This window comes from Drosophila santomea, chromosome X (assembly GCF_016746245.2).
Source record: "Drosophila santomea strain STO CAGO 1482 chromosome X, Prin_Dsan_1.1, whole genome shotgun sequence".
Classification (NCBI taxonomy): domain Eukaryota; kingdom Metazoa; phylum Arthropoda; class Insecta; order Diptera; family Drosophilidae; genus Drosophila; species Drosophila santomea.
The window spans coordinates 21,872,595-21,888,984 of record NC_053021.2 but is presented as its reverse complement, the minus strand read 5'-3'; the positions used below and the strand labels follow the sequence as shown (position 1 = coordinate 21,888,984).

Genomic DNA, 16,390 nt, shown 5'->3' with positions numbered 1-16,390 from the left:
TATTTCGATATATGTATTTCCTTTCATTTAATTTTCCATTTCAGCTCAAATATAAATATTTTACAATATGATATTAAATAAAAATAATAAAAACGTAGATGTTTGGTGAGAAAGGGGAAGAGGAATACCTAAATAAAGTTAAGATGTGCCAATTCCGATTCCGAGTCGGATCAGCGATGTTTGAGGAGCAGTTTGGTCTTGATCCGCTTGCGATCCCGGGCGATGATTTCCATGCGGTCCTTTATGCTGGTCTGGAAGAAGATCAGGTGCAGGGTGCGACTGGCGGAGCAGAGCTGTTCGCAAAAAGAGTTAAAGAAAATAAGGGAAAGAGTAGTCAGGTACATTTCTAGCTTTCATATAACCCAATCCTGAAGCACAAATTCCGTCGTCTTTTACAACTTTTACAACTGGACGAGCCAGCTACCCACCTGTTGAAGCAGGCGCGCCTTGAGGCGCAAGTTTGCAGGCTCCTCTGCATCCAGGCCATGTCCACAAGTTTCCAGGTGTAGGTTCAACACGAAGATCAGGGTGTCCCTGATGGTTTGGACAATTCGCTGCACTTGCTCGGTTGCAAAAAGCCGGCGGACCAAGAATCCTCGTACAGCTGCATTTATACGTGTGGCCGCCCACTGGCGCTCTTCCTGCTCCAGGTCGACGTGTTTCTGGCGGGGATCAGAGGCGAAATTAAACAGGGAACGAAGGCACTTGCTGAGTGGGTTAGTAATTCGGTTAGCTACTGGTGCTGGAGGTTTGGTCCCTCAATTTCCTCGCAGTCTTTGTTAAGGCACTCTGATAACTGACCACCTGGTTTGTTAGGGCTTCTTGCGCTGTTTATGTTGGGCAAGAGGAAATAATGGAATGGAGTACAGGACATAGATATTAAAGATAACACGGTCAAGGTTTTCACTTTATATGGGATTAAAATACAAATTTAGCTGTTAGAGTATTATCAATTGAAAATGTAAACACTAGAAAGCATTTCCTGGCCATGTCTAAAAAAGAAAATGCTTTTGTTAATGCTTTAGTGAAATAAATATGTAAAACGAAATTGAAATCAGGTCGTTAAAACATAATGTAAAATGGATTTAAAGAGAAATTCCAACAAGAGTTTCTGCTAAATTAGTATGGCAAACATCAAAACTTTATGATTCAGAAAGCAAATGAAATATCGCTTAAGTTCGCTTGAAACACTTACATTGCCCTGTCGCTTGGGCGGTGAGACGCTTTTTGGTGAAGCTCTTTTTGGTTGTGGGCTTCCCCTTTTCGCTATAGTGGAGCTATTTTTCACCGGGGAACTCTTCGGTCGTCCTGCTCCACCATCAGGCTTCGCTGGTGATTTCATCACCACGTGGTCTGCAGGGGGGGTCGTTTTCCGGGGACTACTGCCAACAGTTTGCGATCGTCGGCGGACAGCTTGGCCACTTCGTTTGCTATTGGTTAAGCTGCTGTTCCTGAGGGGCAATAATCGCGGTGTGCTGGGAGCACTGACCTCCTCCAGTGGCTGCGGTTCCGAGTCGTAGTCCTGTGTTAGTTTCGGACTAAAAAGCCTCTTCCGAACGGAAGAAGGAGACGCCATTTGGCACATGTCCTCCGCCATCGGCAGAAAATCATTCACATCCTGGTAGCTGCGCGGCGTGGCATATGAAAAGGGGGACATGGTGGGCGCGGGTGAGAAACGCTGCAGGTCTCCCGTACTGGTGCTTTGCGACATGAGACCGTCTGGATTTTCGGTGCCCGAGGAAACATCGATTTCAGCACACAGTTCCTCTATAAGCAGCCGCTGCTGATTATAGAATTGGGCCTGCATGCGACGACGTTCCTCCTCCTGGTGGATGACCAATTGATTCATCCGCTCCCGATGGCCACGCAGATAGTTACGCACTCCTGCCTTCCGACTGGCTTCCAAAGCGCCGTGCTCGTCTATTGCCCGTTCAATTATACGCTCCACCTCTCGATCACGCCTGGAGCAGCTGCTACCGGCGGCTGTGGTGCTAGTGACGATGGTCTTCGTTGTGCGGCTAGAGTTGCTATTGTTGCTATTGTTACTATTGTTGCTGTTGTTGCTGCTGATGCTTCTAGCACTACGGTTCACCCGCTTGGCCTGAGACTCGATTGTCTGCCTCTGGAAGTTGGCCAAACTCTGGCTGGGCTTCAGAGCCAGGGCCTCCCTCTGCATGTGCTCTACGAGAACCTGGGAGGGCTCCTCCAGGGTGAAACTTCTCGAGCGCTGAAAACTAGCTGGTTCTGCGGTTGGACCTCCGACCTTGTTTGACCTTGTATCCTGATGCTGCATTCGCTGGTCTTCGGCTAACGCAGGACTTGTGCGCAAGATCCTCTTGTCTGGAACTTTGGGCAGCAGCTTACCCAGACCCGACTGCTCGAACTGCAGGATACGATCGGTAATGCGATTATGTCGTCTTGGGGAAGTGTTGCCTACTGGCTCCACAAGCGGCTGAGGCGTGGGAGGATCCACGTGTATGGTGGGCAGCTGTATGCCCAAGACCAGAGTCTGCGGCCGAGCCTGCCCCCGTGTGCTGTCATAGATGAGGGTCTCTGTCTGCTGCAGCTGCGACAGACTTCTCCGACTGGCCATGTCGGATCCCGCCGAGTGTCTGGTCAGGCGGTACTGCTCCTCCAGGTTTTCCGCCATCTGGCGGGCCAGCTGCACCTCGCGTCTCTTAGCGCTCGTCATCTGAAACAAAGCAAGAGGGTTACGCCTGAGTACACTGAGTTACAGCCACTCCCCGGCCGAACATTTAAATCACCAGCGGTGGCAATATGGGCTGCCCGTCCAAGCGGAACCGAAAGGAGACAGGGTCCATAGAACTGGAGCCACTGCCTTGCGAGGGGGCGCTCCAGATCGATATGGTTGTCGTGGCCGTTGATGTGGTGGCCTCGCTCTGGCTACGATTCAGCTCAACTGCAGCCAGCAGCTGCTCCATTGCCCTGCTTAAATGGAGAAGCCACCAGAATGGGAAAAAGCAGCAATTAAAAGCCCGTAAACAACCGTGATCAATGGTCCACTTACCACGTCGCATCCATTGGTGTTTTGCTACTGGGAATTTTCGTTGGGATGTCTAAATGTCGGGAAGCTTTCTCAAGGGGCAGCTAAACCTATTTGTTTTGTTAAAATTCGTTCAGTGTCTGCTATGTTTCAGTTGCCATTAGAGATGACGATGGCACTCTAGAGCCCTTGACTTCCCGCCAAAAATTGGGAAACCTCTAAAGAGAGCACATTACATTAATAAAATTAAGCCCCAAATCGTGAAAGCATTGTAATTTGGTTGTAATTTTTGTTTCGAAAATCGCACTTTCTTTTTAGAGCCAGTTGGAAAGCATTTAATGCAGGGAAATACATATAATTTCAAATGGCGATTCAAAACTCACACGAAGTCCGTGCAACCATGACACCAGTTATCGATATCATGCTGTCACTTCCACATTTGAAAGTCGCGTTTCTAGTAAAGATTTAACAAATTCACAGAGTTTTAAGTAGCAAACAGTTTTAGAAATTTAGATTTGTGTTTTGGAATACATGGGGTATTTCCAAAGTTATTGAATTTCTAACTTAAGTAGTTTATTTCGTAAGCTTCAGTGAAAGTTAATATCTTCTGCGATTTCCAAATATTATTAAGGCACAACATATTTTATACGCTGCTCATTTGAAATGAGTTGAATCCTTGAACTCAACAGCAAACTAACGACATAAAAGTTTTTACTCTAGCGAATTATCATAATTGCTCATCGAAACTCATCTAATTAGAGTTTAAAATTAAAAATTTCTAAGTTCAGAAGACAAGTGCACAGAGCACTTTAGTGGATCGATTCAACAAAATATTGAACAGCCTTGTTGCTGCTTATGTTGGTTTGTTTTGCTTTTATTGGTTTTATTGGTTTTTAACCAACTAATTTGAAACAGCTGACAAACAACTTATCGAACTCAACAGTTTAGTAGATGGTTATTGCAACTGGTGTGGTATTTTGTGGTATTTGATTTTGCCGGATGGTATTTGCTATCGTTCTGCGCGCGGTCACATTCACTGAATGTGTTTTCCATTGCACTGGTTGTTGTTGTGGCGCGATCGAATTTGTTTGGAATTCGGGAGTCAGCATAATATTTTCGAAAGTCTCTTTGGATACCACTAGTAAAAGCGAAAAGTATGCGAATTTTGTAAAAGCTTTTATATGTCTGTGCTCGTAACTTCGCTTGCATTTGTAATGTGTGTGTTGTTGTCTAGTTACAAAACGATCGAAAATCGTTTTCGCCGAGAACGTGCAGAAAACTGAGTTGTACTGAAATTATGAATTACTAGCGGTTTAGACTGCTCCAGTTTTCTTCCTTCCAAATTACGTTGTAAATGTGTGTAAAGAGTGCGTGTAGTCGTGTGTGTGTGTGTGAGAGTGAGATAGGGGTGTTATTTTTGTGCAAAAATAGGTTTTATCAGCTTTTTCTTTGTTTTTTTTAAGTGGAATACCCAGTCATTTTTACCCTTAACCGTTTTCCCCCCCCTTTTCCCTAATAAAAATACGGTAAAAGTGCAGGGAAAACAAAAACAAAATGCGCCAAGTTTCGCACTATGTGGGTACATATGTATATGTATATACACACGCTGAGTGTGTTGTGTTGTTGTTTTTTTTTTTTTTGTATCATTCTGCGACGCAATTGAAAAAGACATCGAAGGCCAAACAACTTTGCTTTTTATACGTTTTTGTATAGCTCTAGTTGTTGTTGCTGCTCTGTTGGGCGTTAGTTTTTGGCTCCGTTTTTGTTATTATTATTATTACAAAATTTCCAAGCGCTCCGCTCTCTGTTTCTCTACCACATGCTTGCTATCGTCCTCTCCCACGCTGCAGTGCCATCTCACTTGCACACAGCCGGTGAGCCAAGCAGTAAACAGCAACAACAATATAACAACAACAGCGGCGACAATAAAAGCAAAACAAGGGAATAAATAATAAAGAAAAACAAGCTACTTCGGAATAAGTTGATAAAATAAGTATTTCGAATTGAGTGGTTAATCACTGATGGAAAAGTCGCAATTCCAATGCCACCTTTTCCATGCTGCACAACGCAGTTTTCTTTGTTTTTAATTGTTTTCCATTTGCGAAAAACAAGTGCGCTGGTGTGAGTGAGACAGGCCCTCAAATGCCAGAAAAACATGCAAAACAGGCAAAAACATTTTGGTAAATTGCCATGTAGCCGAAATATTGCTCATGCAACAGTTATTGTAAATATTGTTATTTTATTTTCTACGCAGCAGTCGCGGATTTTCAACAAAGAGCAAGCATATAGAAGGAATAGAGGAGGGCAAGGACAAAAGGAAAGAGAGCTAAACCCTAAACCGTTACTCTGCCCATGCGCACAGCTGACCTAGAACCTGGCCTAACGGTAAAGCGATTGTCTGGACAACAAGCGGAAATTGACAGCCAACCATAACCGGAAGTCGCCTAGAATAGCAGAGCGGAAAGGAAACCAGCCCGCCATCTGCGGGAGCCGAAATTCGAAATCACAGCCCACAAAGGCAATTCGCAAAGTGTTATCTTGCTGCTACGCTTACACAAAATGTTTCAAGTCCTGCCCCGTCCGTCGAGGTCCACGCTCCACTGCGGAGCGGCAGCCGTGGTCACAGTCATCCTAATGGCATGGTAAGTCGAAAGTATGAATCCACCCAAAAAGTTGTCATTTCTTGGTCCAGCTATTCTTCAAAACTAAGACGTAACTTTGTGAGTTTTCAACTCCCGGTGATGTATCAATAAATGGGAATCTTGATCATAACCCATATTCATAAAGCCGAGCCATAAATATTCATCTGGATTTAGTTAAATCCACAGAAAATGACGTTTGGATAGACACATTTAAAATTCATTGCCCAAATACAAAATTATTAGTACTAACGTTCATGTTAAAAGCAAACCCATAGGCATTTGATAAAATTAGACAAAAACTAAAAACACAATATAATTTGTAGTCTTTCGGACTCCTTGTCCGTTTTTGGAAATGAGAAGCAAGTGTGTACATTTGATAAATAGCGATAGTATTTGTGTTAAACGTTGACAATTGTCGGCGGGTGTTAATTAGGCCAGTAATCCCTATAAATAGCAAGGATATATGTATGCTTTCACATTAAGGCCTATAAGTGCTTTACGCACTAAAATATTTTAATTTTAATTGGGTCGAGCGAGTCCGAATTTCTTCCCAGCCATTTCAGTCTCATTCCCATTGAAAGAAAGCTCCGCAGCAAAGTGAATAAGTAAAATATACTGTGTAAAATCGTATGGTCGGCGACACAAGCCAAGTTGTGGAGCTGTGGGAAGGAAAGAAAGAACCTCGTCGCGTGGCCAATTCCGAGCTGAAAGTTGCAATGTTTTATTTTCGGAAAATATGTACATATGTGCGCACACGTAAAGATTGTTCCACATATGTAAAAGCGCACCGAAATGAAGCTTATGTGCATGCACATGCCATCCAAACACACCTATGGCCACAAGCGTAGAGCTCGCATTGGAAAAGCTACTGAAATTGGCATCTCAGATTGTGGTGCTATTGCAATTGATATTTCTGAGAACTGTGTTTAGTGAATCCCAAAATATAAAGGTTTCTGTAATTTCAAAACTGGTTAATGTGCAAAGCAACTAAAAGCGATTACTATATACATTTACATTATTTATCAGACTAAGCAATATTAAAACTTGTTTGTTTGTGCACTTGTTCAACTGATAAAAAGTGTACTAACTTCCGTTAATTTCGCTGATTTTAAATCAGTTCTATTGACTTAGGCTCAGTTGTAGGTTGTTGTGTGTATGCCGGCGATCTTTTGTACGTGCTTACACCTTCGTTTTAGCTGACTGAAAGGCCCCGCCCTTCACCCCCGTCGCGCCGTCCTTGCTTTATATAAATATTTGTGTATGTATGTATGTGTATACATATATGTATAATTTTACATAAAATGTCACTCCATGCCCATGCACACCGACCACTCCTCCGCCCATTTAAAGCGTTCTGTGTGGCGCAATTAACCAAAACAGAATTAAAAGAAAAACACAGCATGAATGCACGCAGCCCTTTCGTAGATACAACTCTATGCGATGGATAATGTATTCGCAAGATGCATTTGTATTCTGGAAACCCAATTCGATCGATTCATCATTCATCCCATCAAATAGTGTGGCTATCTTTATTAAGTCGAGCTCTGGCACAGATTGCATTGGTTACTATTTCCCGTAACTGTTGGGGGGAATCCTGTGCTTAAGTATTTCATAACGTATGTCTACATAGCTGCAAAACCTATCACCCTGTCACCGTGCCATTGGGCGGGTGTCCACTGTGCCAGCGAGAACATTTACGACCATGTAACGCTCTCCGCATCCGTATCTAAACGCTACAATTGCGCCATAGTGGCTTTCTGCTTTTTTAGCCTTTCCACTTGTGCCCCAATAGCTCCCAGCCACAATTAGTAAACAAAAATACGCTGAGGCAGCGATCGAAAGGCAACAATGGCATCAGTGTCATGCCATTCCACTGCGGCACATGCACTAGATCAGTGGAGCGTCCGAGCCGAAAAAAAGCGCTGACCACTCCAAAACTGGCCGCCAACGTCCCCACGCACCGCCCTCCCATCAACATCAATCCAAAGTGCGAATTAGCAGCGAAACAGCGAGATAATTAATTAGACGCTTTTTAAGAGGAAAACAAGCCGTCCGCGTTTTGTAGGGCTGGCAAATAAAAGACAAGCAAACAAACAACAGGGCACAGCAAAGTCAAACGAAAACAAAAGCACACAATAGAGTCAGGCGGAAAATGATACGATATACACTGGCAAAAATTCGCTAAGATGGTTCTTTCGTTCGTTATATGCGAGACATTAAGTTGTAAGTTCTTTTGCAAGCTGAAACTAATAGAAGCCATATACAGCTGCGAAAAAAAAAATAGCAGCACTTGCCTAGTAAAACTCTGAATAAGTCTCCTATCTACAATTTAGTGTTTAAATCGAGTTGAAATACCTTTTAAGAAGATACACGCTAAATATCATAGGTGTCATTTGCACACAATTTTTCTTTTTAAATCGCCAATTTTCGTACTTCGAAAGTGGTGCTTGTATGATGCTTTTTATAACGTTGTTGGCTAGCCTTTTTTTCTCAGTGCATGGCAGATAAACAGCACCCGGGCCATAAATCAACCAATCGTAACACCGAAACCAATAATAGCCTCCTAGTTTGGGAGTTCATTTTGAGTTCCTGTTAGTTAGAACCGAGCGGCGCTTGAATAATTTATGAGTCAGCTGGCAGGCAATAGCCCAACTACTGCTGCCCACTACAGTGGGCCCTCTTTCCGGCGGATGGGTGGTGCGTAGTTGTATAGTTCGATAACTTGATGTGCTGAGAGGCAGAATCTGAAGATCCGCAGAGGGGAAACCTGATCTATGGGGCGATCGTTGCCTTCGTCAGCTATCTGGAATTTGCTAAACGTTTGTTTTGTGTTTTCACTTTGCACAACTTGTTGGCGGCAGCAGTGCGATTCAGTAGTGTAATCGAGAATCCAAATAAAAATGGCCTTGCCATTTGGTATTTAATAATAATATAAAGGCATCAAACGATACAATCTTACATCTTAATGTTGGTAAATAATAATGATTTACAAATACATACTTTAAATCTCCACGGGTTTAAATTTCAAGAAATGCCAGAAGTGACTGTTCAAATTAATTAAAACCAAACCAATGGGATACCACACAGAAAACAAATTTTTCAATAATAACGCACAGAGCTATGATGTTTGGCCTTAAAGTCGATATACGCACTGTAGAAGCGTTCTGCCGTTTAATGGAAACGAAATGTCCGAAAATACGCTGCTCGGCCGACCAGGTTTGACCAGCTTTTTGCTTCTTTTTTGGGAGAGGAACTGGGTACTGGGTACGCTTCTGCTTCCTGCTAGAACATGTTTCGCCACTCGCTGGCGGTTATTAATTATTGCCCTAAACATTTGCAAACGTAATAGACTTCATCGAGTTTTCGGGCTATCTCTGGCAGTAGCTGGCGAGCCTTTGTCCCCTGTAGTTCGACTTTATTTAAATATAGCTATAAATATATCATATATCCGCTTAAAATCAACCAACTAGACGTGCGCTGTGATCGTTCCAGGGTCCGACCGCTGGGCGTGCTATTCCTGGGACTACTTGGCTACTGGATCTACTGGACGCGCTGCAGCTTCCGCGTTGTGCCCACGGACGAGCTGCGCGGCAAGATCAACACCTGGCTGCAGAGGATCGACGACTGGCGCCATAGCAGTCCCAGCATGTTCTGCTTGGCCAGCAGCGGTTGCCTGGGCACCATCGCAGTGCTCGGCCATCTCATCTCCGGCTCCACGCTGGTCCTGACCATCCTGGTCGTCTCCGCCCTCGTTTCCACCAAGTACAATTTCAAGCTGCTGAAGATCGAGCACAGGGGTGAGTCGTCCTCCAGAGGCCATGTTGTGGGTGGGTGTTAGTGGGGGAAAAGGTCATGTTTTGCATAGAAAGTTAAAACTTATCCTCAGAATGCCAATTTTAATTCAGAATGCCATTGTGTTGTCGAAAATAATTGGTATCGATCTAGGCAATTTTGTTTGAATGATTTTTGGCAATTTTGTATTACCACTTCGTTTTTTTTGAATTCAAAGTAATCTACTTCTCACTTCAGCCAAAATGCACTTCAACCAAATGCGGCATCCTCATTGCGGCATGATTTCAAATATAACAATATAATATTATTTTCGAGTATCACAATAGTTTGTAAATTAAAAGTGTGTTTGTTCCGCAGACTTCCAGTGGTCGGAGAAGCTGAACTACAACAACATGGAAGCCGAGGCAGAGGATGAGTTCCTGCCGGACGTGAACGAGTCGAATCTGTTCGTGCTGGAGCGGGCTAGCGATGTGGCCACCATCAGTTCGCCCACCGAAGCGAATGACGAGGATGATGACGAGCGCAGCGACGACATACCGTCGGAGCTCCTCATCCCGGATGTTATACCCGAGATTGATGAGCACTCCACCGACGAGGACGATGAACTAGCCCCACTAGCGGCGAAGAGGCAGGAGAAACCGCAGCAGCATCAGCAACTGGCCAAGGAGAGCGAGGATATGAACTTCCGAAAAGGCCACTTCAAGCGCGACTCGTCGCTGTCCACCACCTCCTCCTCGTCGGAGGAAAGCCTGTCCAAGGGGCTGCAGTTCCCCGATCACACCACCGTAGATGCCAGTCGCAATCCTCAGTTGCGTCAGATAGCCGCCGTACCGGATCCCGCCGGCGAGCTTGTGGCCCTGGCCGTGAAAACCCAGGCTCAGGCGTTGCTGGCCAACAGCGGGAAGCTGCTGCCCAGCCTTGTGTCCGGCCTGGTGCAATGGGGAGCAGGTGGAGCTGCCGCAGCCGGTCCCGTCGGTGATGAAACAGATGCAAGTCGAGATCGCGACCAGCAGCGCATTGTCACCGCCTTGGATTCGTCGGACGAAAGCGATTTTGAGATACTCGAATCGGATGACTTCAAGTAAAGATTGGATCAATCGGCGATCGGTCCGATTTGTCGTATTATAAAGCTATTATCTTAACATACATATGCATACACACATAGAACTTAACAAATCTACAGACAAACAGACAAACGGACAAGAAAACAGATGACGCCAACGATTGGAGCGGTTCTATTTTCCCTGGTGGAGATCAGTTATATATTTTGCTATACAGTAGTGCTATATATACATATATACTAAACTAATCATCCAAAACTATCCTAAAGTTAAGCCAAAAGTTTTCCCTATTTTTGATTTCCTTTATCTTGCTTTGTACATTTTTGTTTATTACTATTTTACTTTATGAGTTAAGTTTGTATTTGTCCTTTGTGTTTATCTACTGACTACAAGCAGAAGCAACAACGAGCGACGGCACGCAACTTGTACATATATACTACAGACACACTTACCTATGTATATGTATGGTTTATATTGATGTCGCTGTAAGGGCGCTAAGTTACTTAATTTGAATCCAAATCAAAAGCCTGAAACAGCAATGAGAAAACCAAAAAAAAGTGGCAAATAAGAAACGCAAATAAAAAAACATACAAAAATTTTGGTTCGGTGCTATCTTGAAACGCATTCGCCATATAACGTAACGTGCACAAATCAGAAGACGTTATCCCTCTCTCGACGACTTGGCGCTGGCCATCATTGTGCGTTGTAAAACATAAATTAAACATTAAATCCAGTAACACACTTTTTTGTATTCTTAATATTATTTGCGCTATGTATTTTAAGTTATAATTTATTTTGCGAAACAAAACTAAATGTGATTTTGTAAAAACAAAAGAAACTGAAATAAAAATCAAAAAGACCTCGAAATGCGATGTCGACTGTTGTCAACTGTCCAAAGAGTGGGATTCGATTTCAGACTCGATGGCGGTTTCGGTGGGCTTCTTTGACTCAGCATCCGGTTTTTCGTCCTTCTGCTCCAGATCCTGACACGGCTCATCCTTTTTCTCTGTGATTTTCGCCTTGGCTCCCTTGCGCATGGGAATCGTGTCCAGTATGGCCGCAGTCCAGTCCTGGCCGGCAGCCACCTTGGTCAGCAGCTCAAAGACTGAAAGAAATACAGTATTATTAGCAAAATTAACAATGAATTAACACACCACTTACCGTGGTAGGTGCTGAGCACGGCCCTGGTTTTCATGTCGACGTGCTCGCTCAGAGGGAGACGGGCGGTGGTTAAGCCCGCCTCCGTGGCCCTTGAGTGGCACAGGCCCTTGAAGTGATTGTGGTCCACCAGGCCCCCGATGACGTAGGTGCAGCCGGCCTGCAGCTTGTCCAGCACCCGATCCGACTCGCAGGTGAGGTAGACCAGTTGGCTGCGGTCGAAGACATCGGCGTGCCCGCGATCAAAATGGTACTGCACGTGCCAGTTCTCCCAGCCGTCGTTTTTCTTGAACGAGTCGTGGATGTGGCCGTTACGCCGGATGCCAGTGAAGTGCAGTTTGCCCGGCTGTGGGCTGCGCCGATTGATGGTGTAGATGCGGAGGCACTGCTTCACGCACTTGGCGATGTCCCGCTCATGCATCAAATCGTCGTAGTCCAGATCAATAGCAACCGAGAGGACGGACTCTCCGACGTCTGTCACCTGGCGTTTCTTGAGCTCCTTGCGGGAGGGGCCCGTCCGGAGGGGCAGACCCAGCTCCTTGGACTCCCGGCGCTTCTGCTTTTTTTTCTCACGCTCCCGTTCGCGACGCAGCTTCCGGAGTTCAGCAAACTCCGCCAGCTTGCGCTGCTTCTTCAGCTGATTTTTGCTCAGCGGCGTTCCGGGGGTCGTGCCCGGGCAATTGCTCAAGCTGAGCACCGCCGGGGTCAGCGCCAGGGGCACCTCCTTAGGCCCCTGTTCCGTCGTGTCCATGGATTAAGTTTGCAACTAGATAGTTCAATTTGAGTGGCATGAAAACGAATATCGCAAACAGCTGATTTGACAGCGTATTCAGCGTGCTCCGCCTAACAGCGCTGCTTTAAGTAACAGCACTCTGTTACGCTAGCAACATGATTGAAAGCCATTTTTATCAGGAGTCCCGTTATTCCATTGTAATTGAGCTATTTAAAATTCTGCATAAATGTACATACAACATACATACATACAAAAATAGTTTATATTAGACAAAACAAAGATTTTTGAAATTCTGTCAATGTCTTACAATTCTCGTACAACCGTGTCGGCGGTTTTGGAAAGAAACCGAGAAATCTTAGTGTTGAGATTCGTAGATTGGATTTTTAATTTTTAACGGTTATACATATGTATATGTATATCATTTGGAGTATACCCTTAAATATATGTGTTGCTTCTTTTGGTTCAGATAAAACCATTTCGGGTCCATCACCGATTTTCAAGAACTCAGCAATTCGTTAGTTGGCAAACACAAATGCGCGAAGTTGTAGTGAAATTGAAGCTTTTAGTTTCTATGCCTACTATCGCCAGGCCTGTTACTTAACATCCACTGCTTTTTCTGTTATCGAAAGCCGATAACCCGATGACTGAAGCAGGCCAGGTGAAATCAGAAGATATTTAATAAACTTCATTGAGCCGGCTCTGCGTGGGAACGTGCGTGTTAAATAATCGGAGAAAAGCCCGAAGAATCGGGCGAAGCAACTGGTGAATCTTGAGCCGCTGCTAGCAGTAGAAGCGAACCCTCTGCGAGGTCCAGCCGTGCACGTTGCAAATTGCTTAATTTCTGGACGCGATTGGCCAATCCAGTGTCAACCATGGCAACAGTGGCCTTACTGTCGCGGCAGCGGTTGCTCGCCAGCTCCTTGCGGCTATCTGGTGGCGCCCACTCGAGGTGCCTGTCGGCGATGTCCGAGACCAGGACAACCAGTCTGGCTAGCGATTCCTGGGTTCTCGCGAGTCGCCGAAACCTGCTCCTGCCCACCGTCTCCATCCGCTTCAACCACAAGTCGGCGAACTCGGCGGCGGCGGCACCAGCGCCCGCGGTTAACGACCAGTCCGCCGGCGACAAGGATGTGAGGGCCACCAATAGCACCACCTCCAGCGACCTCTTTGGCGAGGCGGCTAACATGGGTCTGTTCGCCAAGTTCAAGCACATGTACAAACAGTACTGGTACGTGCTCATCCCGGTGCACGTGCTCACGTCGGTGGGTTGGTTTGGAGGCTTCTACTACCTGTCCAAAAGGTGCGTACCCGAACCTAGAGGCTGCTCCTTTATATTCCAATATAAATCCCTCCTATTGCAGCGGCGTCGATGTGCCCGCTTTGCTGCAGTACGTTCACTTGAGCGAGAACATCATTGAGAAGGTGCAGGGCTCGGATATGGGCCACTACGCCATCGCCTATCTCTGCTATAAAGTGGCCACGCCCCTGCGCTACGCCCTTACTCTGGGTAAGCTTAAGATTCTCTACAGTTTCAAGAATCTTTGCTGCGGCAACGTTGATGAAAACTACATGAGGACTTCGTCGATTCCAAAACGTTTTCATTTCACAATATCAATTGAAAGTATTGCATACATAACTAAATTGCAACCTATTGAAAAAGTTATTTTTTAATATCTTTATTACAAGAGAAGATAACTAGTTCCTTTCCACTTAATCTCATCCTCTTCACCGTTTTTGCAGGTTGCACCACCGTATCCATTAAGTACCTGGTGCAGCACGGCTACATCAAGCCCATGCCCACCAAGAGCGAGCTAATCAAGATGTACGAGGACAAGAAGGCCACTCGAGCCAGCGCTAAGGCAGACAAGGCAGAGAAGGACGAGAGTAAATGATCCTCGGCCACGGGCGAGGACATCTCCACTTCGGCGGTGTCGTTGCCTTTGCCGCAGTCACAAGATCCTAAACCGCCGCCACCGCTGCTGCCACTGTCAATGCCCCAAAGGATCGGCGACCAGCAGCGACCGGCCGCCGGCGAGCGGCGAGCAGTTGACCTGTTGTCTTTTTTGTTAAACTGCCGCCGTTCTTGCTGGCACTGGTGCTCAACGAACATAACTCTTGTCCGGAATCATAGTCGATCGCAGAAGCAGCAGCCGCCGCACTGAGCTACCGATGCATACACGCCCACTACCACAGTCACAGTTAAATACCCGCCATCCCAACCACCCCACCCATCCCACGCATTCAGATACAGATACTCTTGGAGTTGCTTATGTACTTTGCCCATAGTTTCTGCTGCAGTTACGAAACCGCTGGACGTCCTTAACAAGAAACCAAAACATATTTAAAAAGAAACCCAAAACACAGAGCCGCAGGACGTGGAGTTTAGTAGTAGTTATATATAGATATATTTTGTAAATGTGAGAATGTTGTCGCAAACAATAACAACCTAACTTTAAAATTAAAATAAAAATAAAGTGAAGCAGAGCCTTAGTTCTGGGTGCAACCCTAGTCGCCTAAACTGGGTTTCAAATTGTTGACAAATACAAATAATGAAATGTTATTTTTATTTATTTAATTTAGCTACGTAACTTTTAATTTGGGCGCTGAATCCGATATCTGACGGGCGATTGAAACATGTGAAAGATGCTATGACACAAAAGACTTAATAATATATTTTCGGTTTGGCTATGTGTTTGCCCAAATAATAGAATAAACACTATTCAAATATACTTGAGCTGTTGCCTTTACCAAGTATATTTTTATTGCACTCGTGCCCGATGAGATGAATAAAACAGATTTCAAATTAAATTTTTGCGTTTATTTTTCCGTTTTTCTCTTGGTGTTTTTAATGATTTTTTTGCTTTCCTTTTTAGTTTTTCATTAACGTTCCAACAAATATAATGGTAACTAATATTTAAGCCAGAAAAAGGAGTTGCACTTTTTTACAAAGAAATAAATAATCTGTCTTGGTTACTTTTATTATCTTTCGTCCAAATTTCAGAGTGATTTAGCTGTAGTTTGTAGTTTGTAGTTTGTGGTAGTTCTTCATGGATCAGTAGGAAACAAGTTACATTATGTACACATCCTGTTTCGCTGAGTGTGAGTGTAGGTGTTTGGGTGTATTTCTCCATATCATTTACATAAATACAATAAATAAATAAATTACATAAGATATATTATATATGTAGGTATATAAAAACAAAACAAGCAACAAAAATATATATAGCCAGTATAAGTAGGATTGCTGGGTTGTGGAAAAACGCTCGACTTAAACTACAAAATACGCACAAAATCAAACAAATAAAAAGTGTATTTCGTTAAGTGGTGGCTCCATACATAACTTTTCTTCTTTGAGACTAGTTTTGGTATCTTTTCGCAAGCCAAGCAAAATAAAAACACAAAATATGGTATAACATTAAAACAAACTTCGTAACGGTATTTTGTACCCTGGGAAAATTCCCTGTTACTGGTTGGTGTCTTATTTTGGAAATCACCCTTTACTACATGGGCTTAATGGTTTTCTTGGTTGGTTGGTTGGTTGGTTGGTTGTTTGGTTGGTAGGTGTCTTGGCCAAAGGATAACAATGGGTTTTTGGTGTTGTTGCTGGTGATCGTTTCTTTTTAAATTTTACTACTAGCAATTATCATAAGTACGTTTTCACAATTCAGATTTCAGCTTTACTTAGCGTCCCCTTTCATTCAATTGGTTGCTCGTTTATCAATTAATTAATATTACTTTCCTCTTTAGTAGCTAAAAAGCCATTTCTCTTATCTACGGTGATTTTTGTGGTGCGATTGCGTTTTGTTTTTTTTTTTGGGTTTGAACCGTTTTTAGTTTGTAGTGCTTATTGCAGTTAATTTTGTTTTGTATCTTTATGAAATATATTGCACAAGACGAATTGAAAATATATATTTAGCTTCCTTTTCCACGCTCTATTTTATTTGTTTATTTTTACACACAACCACAGGACACTTTCCTTCGGCAAACCAAAACCAATGGA

The 16,390-nt window shown here is 44.1% G+C and overlaps 4 protein-coding genes across 9 annotated transcripts; 2 read left to right on the top strand and 2 right to left on the bottom strand.

Moving 5' to 3' along the window:
• Positions 1-73: 73 nt before the first annotated feature.
• Positions 74-3,300, bottom strand: LOC120456568 (serine/arginine repetitive matrix protein 1). Of its 4 annotated transcripts, none has more exons than XM_039643448.1 (5): positions 3,029-3,294; positions 2,766-2,967; positions 1,196-2,692; positions 429-662; positions 74-293 (listed from the first exon to the last, which is right to left on the bottom strand). In XM_039643448.1, the coding sequence occupies exons 1-5, from the start codon at positions 3,040-3,042 to the stop codon at positions 171-173; spliced, it is 2,070 nt and encodes a 689-aa protein (XP_039499382.1). In that variant the 5' UTR covers positions 3,043-3,294; the 3' UTR covers positions 74-170. The 4 variants fall into 4 exon arrangements, with proteins under 4 accessions (XP_039499382.1, XP_039499384.1, XP_039499383.1 ...); XM_039643450.1 differs by having other exon boundaries at positions 2,766-2,946; positions 3,029-3,291; XM_039643449.2 differs by having other exon boundaries at positions 2,766-2,949; positions 3,029-3,289.
• A 714-nt stretch (positions 3,301-4,014) lies between these two features.
• LOC120455521 lies at positions 4,015-11,366 on the top strand. Of its 3 annotated transcripts, none has more exons than XM_039641799.1 (4): positions 4,015-4,158; positions 5,259-5,646; positions 9,139-9,443; positions 9,796-11,366. In XM_039641799.1, exons 2-4 carry the CDS (start codon positions 5,564-5,566, stop codon positions 10,521-10,523), a joined length of 1,116 nt encoding a protein of 371 aa, XP_039497733.1. In that variant the 5' UTR covers positions 4,015-4,158; positions 5,259-5,563; the 3' UTR covers positions 10,524-11,366. The 3 variants fall into 3 exon arrangements, with proteins under 3 accessions (XP_039497733.1, XP_039497735.1, XP_039497734.1); XM_039641801.1 differs by having other exon boundaries at positions 9,117-9,443; XM_039641800.1 differs by having other exon boundaries at positions 4,028-4,158; positions 5,262-5,646.
• LOC120455522 (tRNA methyltransferase 10 homolog A) lies at positions 10,644-12,495 on the bottom strand. Its single transcript, XM_039641802.2, has 2 exons — positions 11,661-12,495; positions 10,644-11,604 (listed from the first exon to the last, which is right to left on the bottom strand). Exons 1-2 carry the CDS (start codon positions 12,406-12,408, stop codon positions 11,384-11,386), a joined length of 969 nt encoding a protein of 322 aa, XP_039497736.1. The 5' UTR covers positions 12,409-12,495; the 3' UTR covers positions 10,644-11,383.
• A 518-nt stretch (positions 12,496-13,013) lies between these two features.
• On the top strand, positions 13,014-14,965 carry LOC120457279 (uncharacterized protein C18orf19 homolog A). The gene is made up of 3 exons (XM_039644716.2): positions 13,014-13,690; positions 13,752-13,897; positions 14,131-14,965. The coding sequence occupies exons 1-3, from the start codon at positions 13,263-13,265 to the stop codon at positions 14,280-14,282; spliced, it is 726 nt and encodes a 241-aa protein (XP_039500650.1). The 5' UTR covers positions 13,014-13,262; the 3' UTR covers positions 14,283-14,965.
• The last annotated feature ends 1,425 nt before the right edge of the window (positions 14,966-16,390 follow it).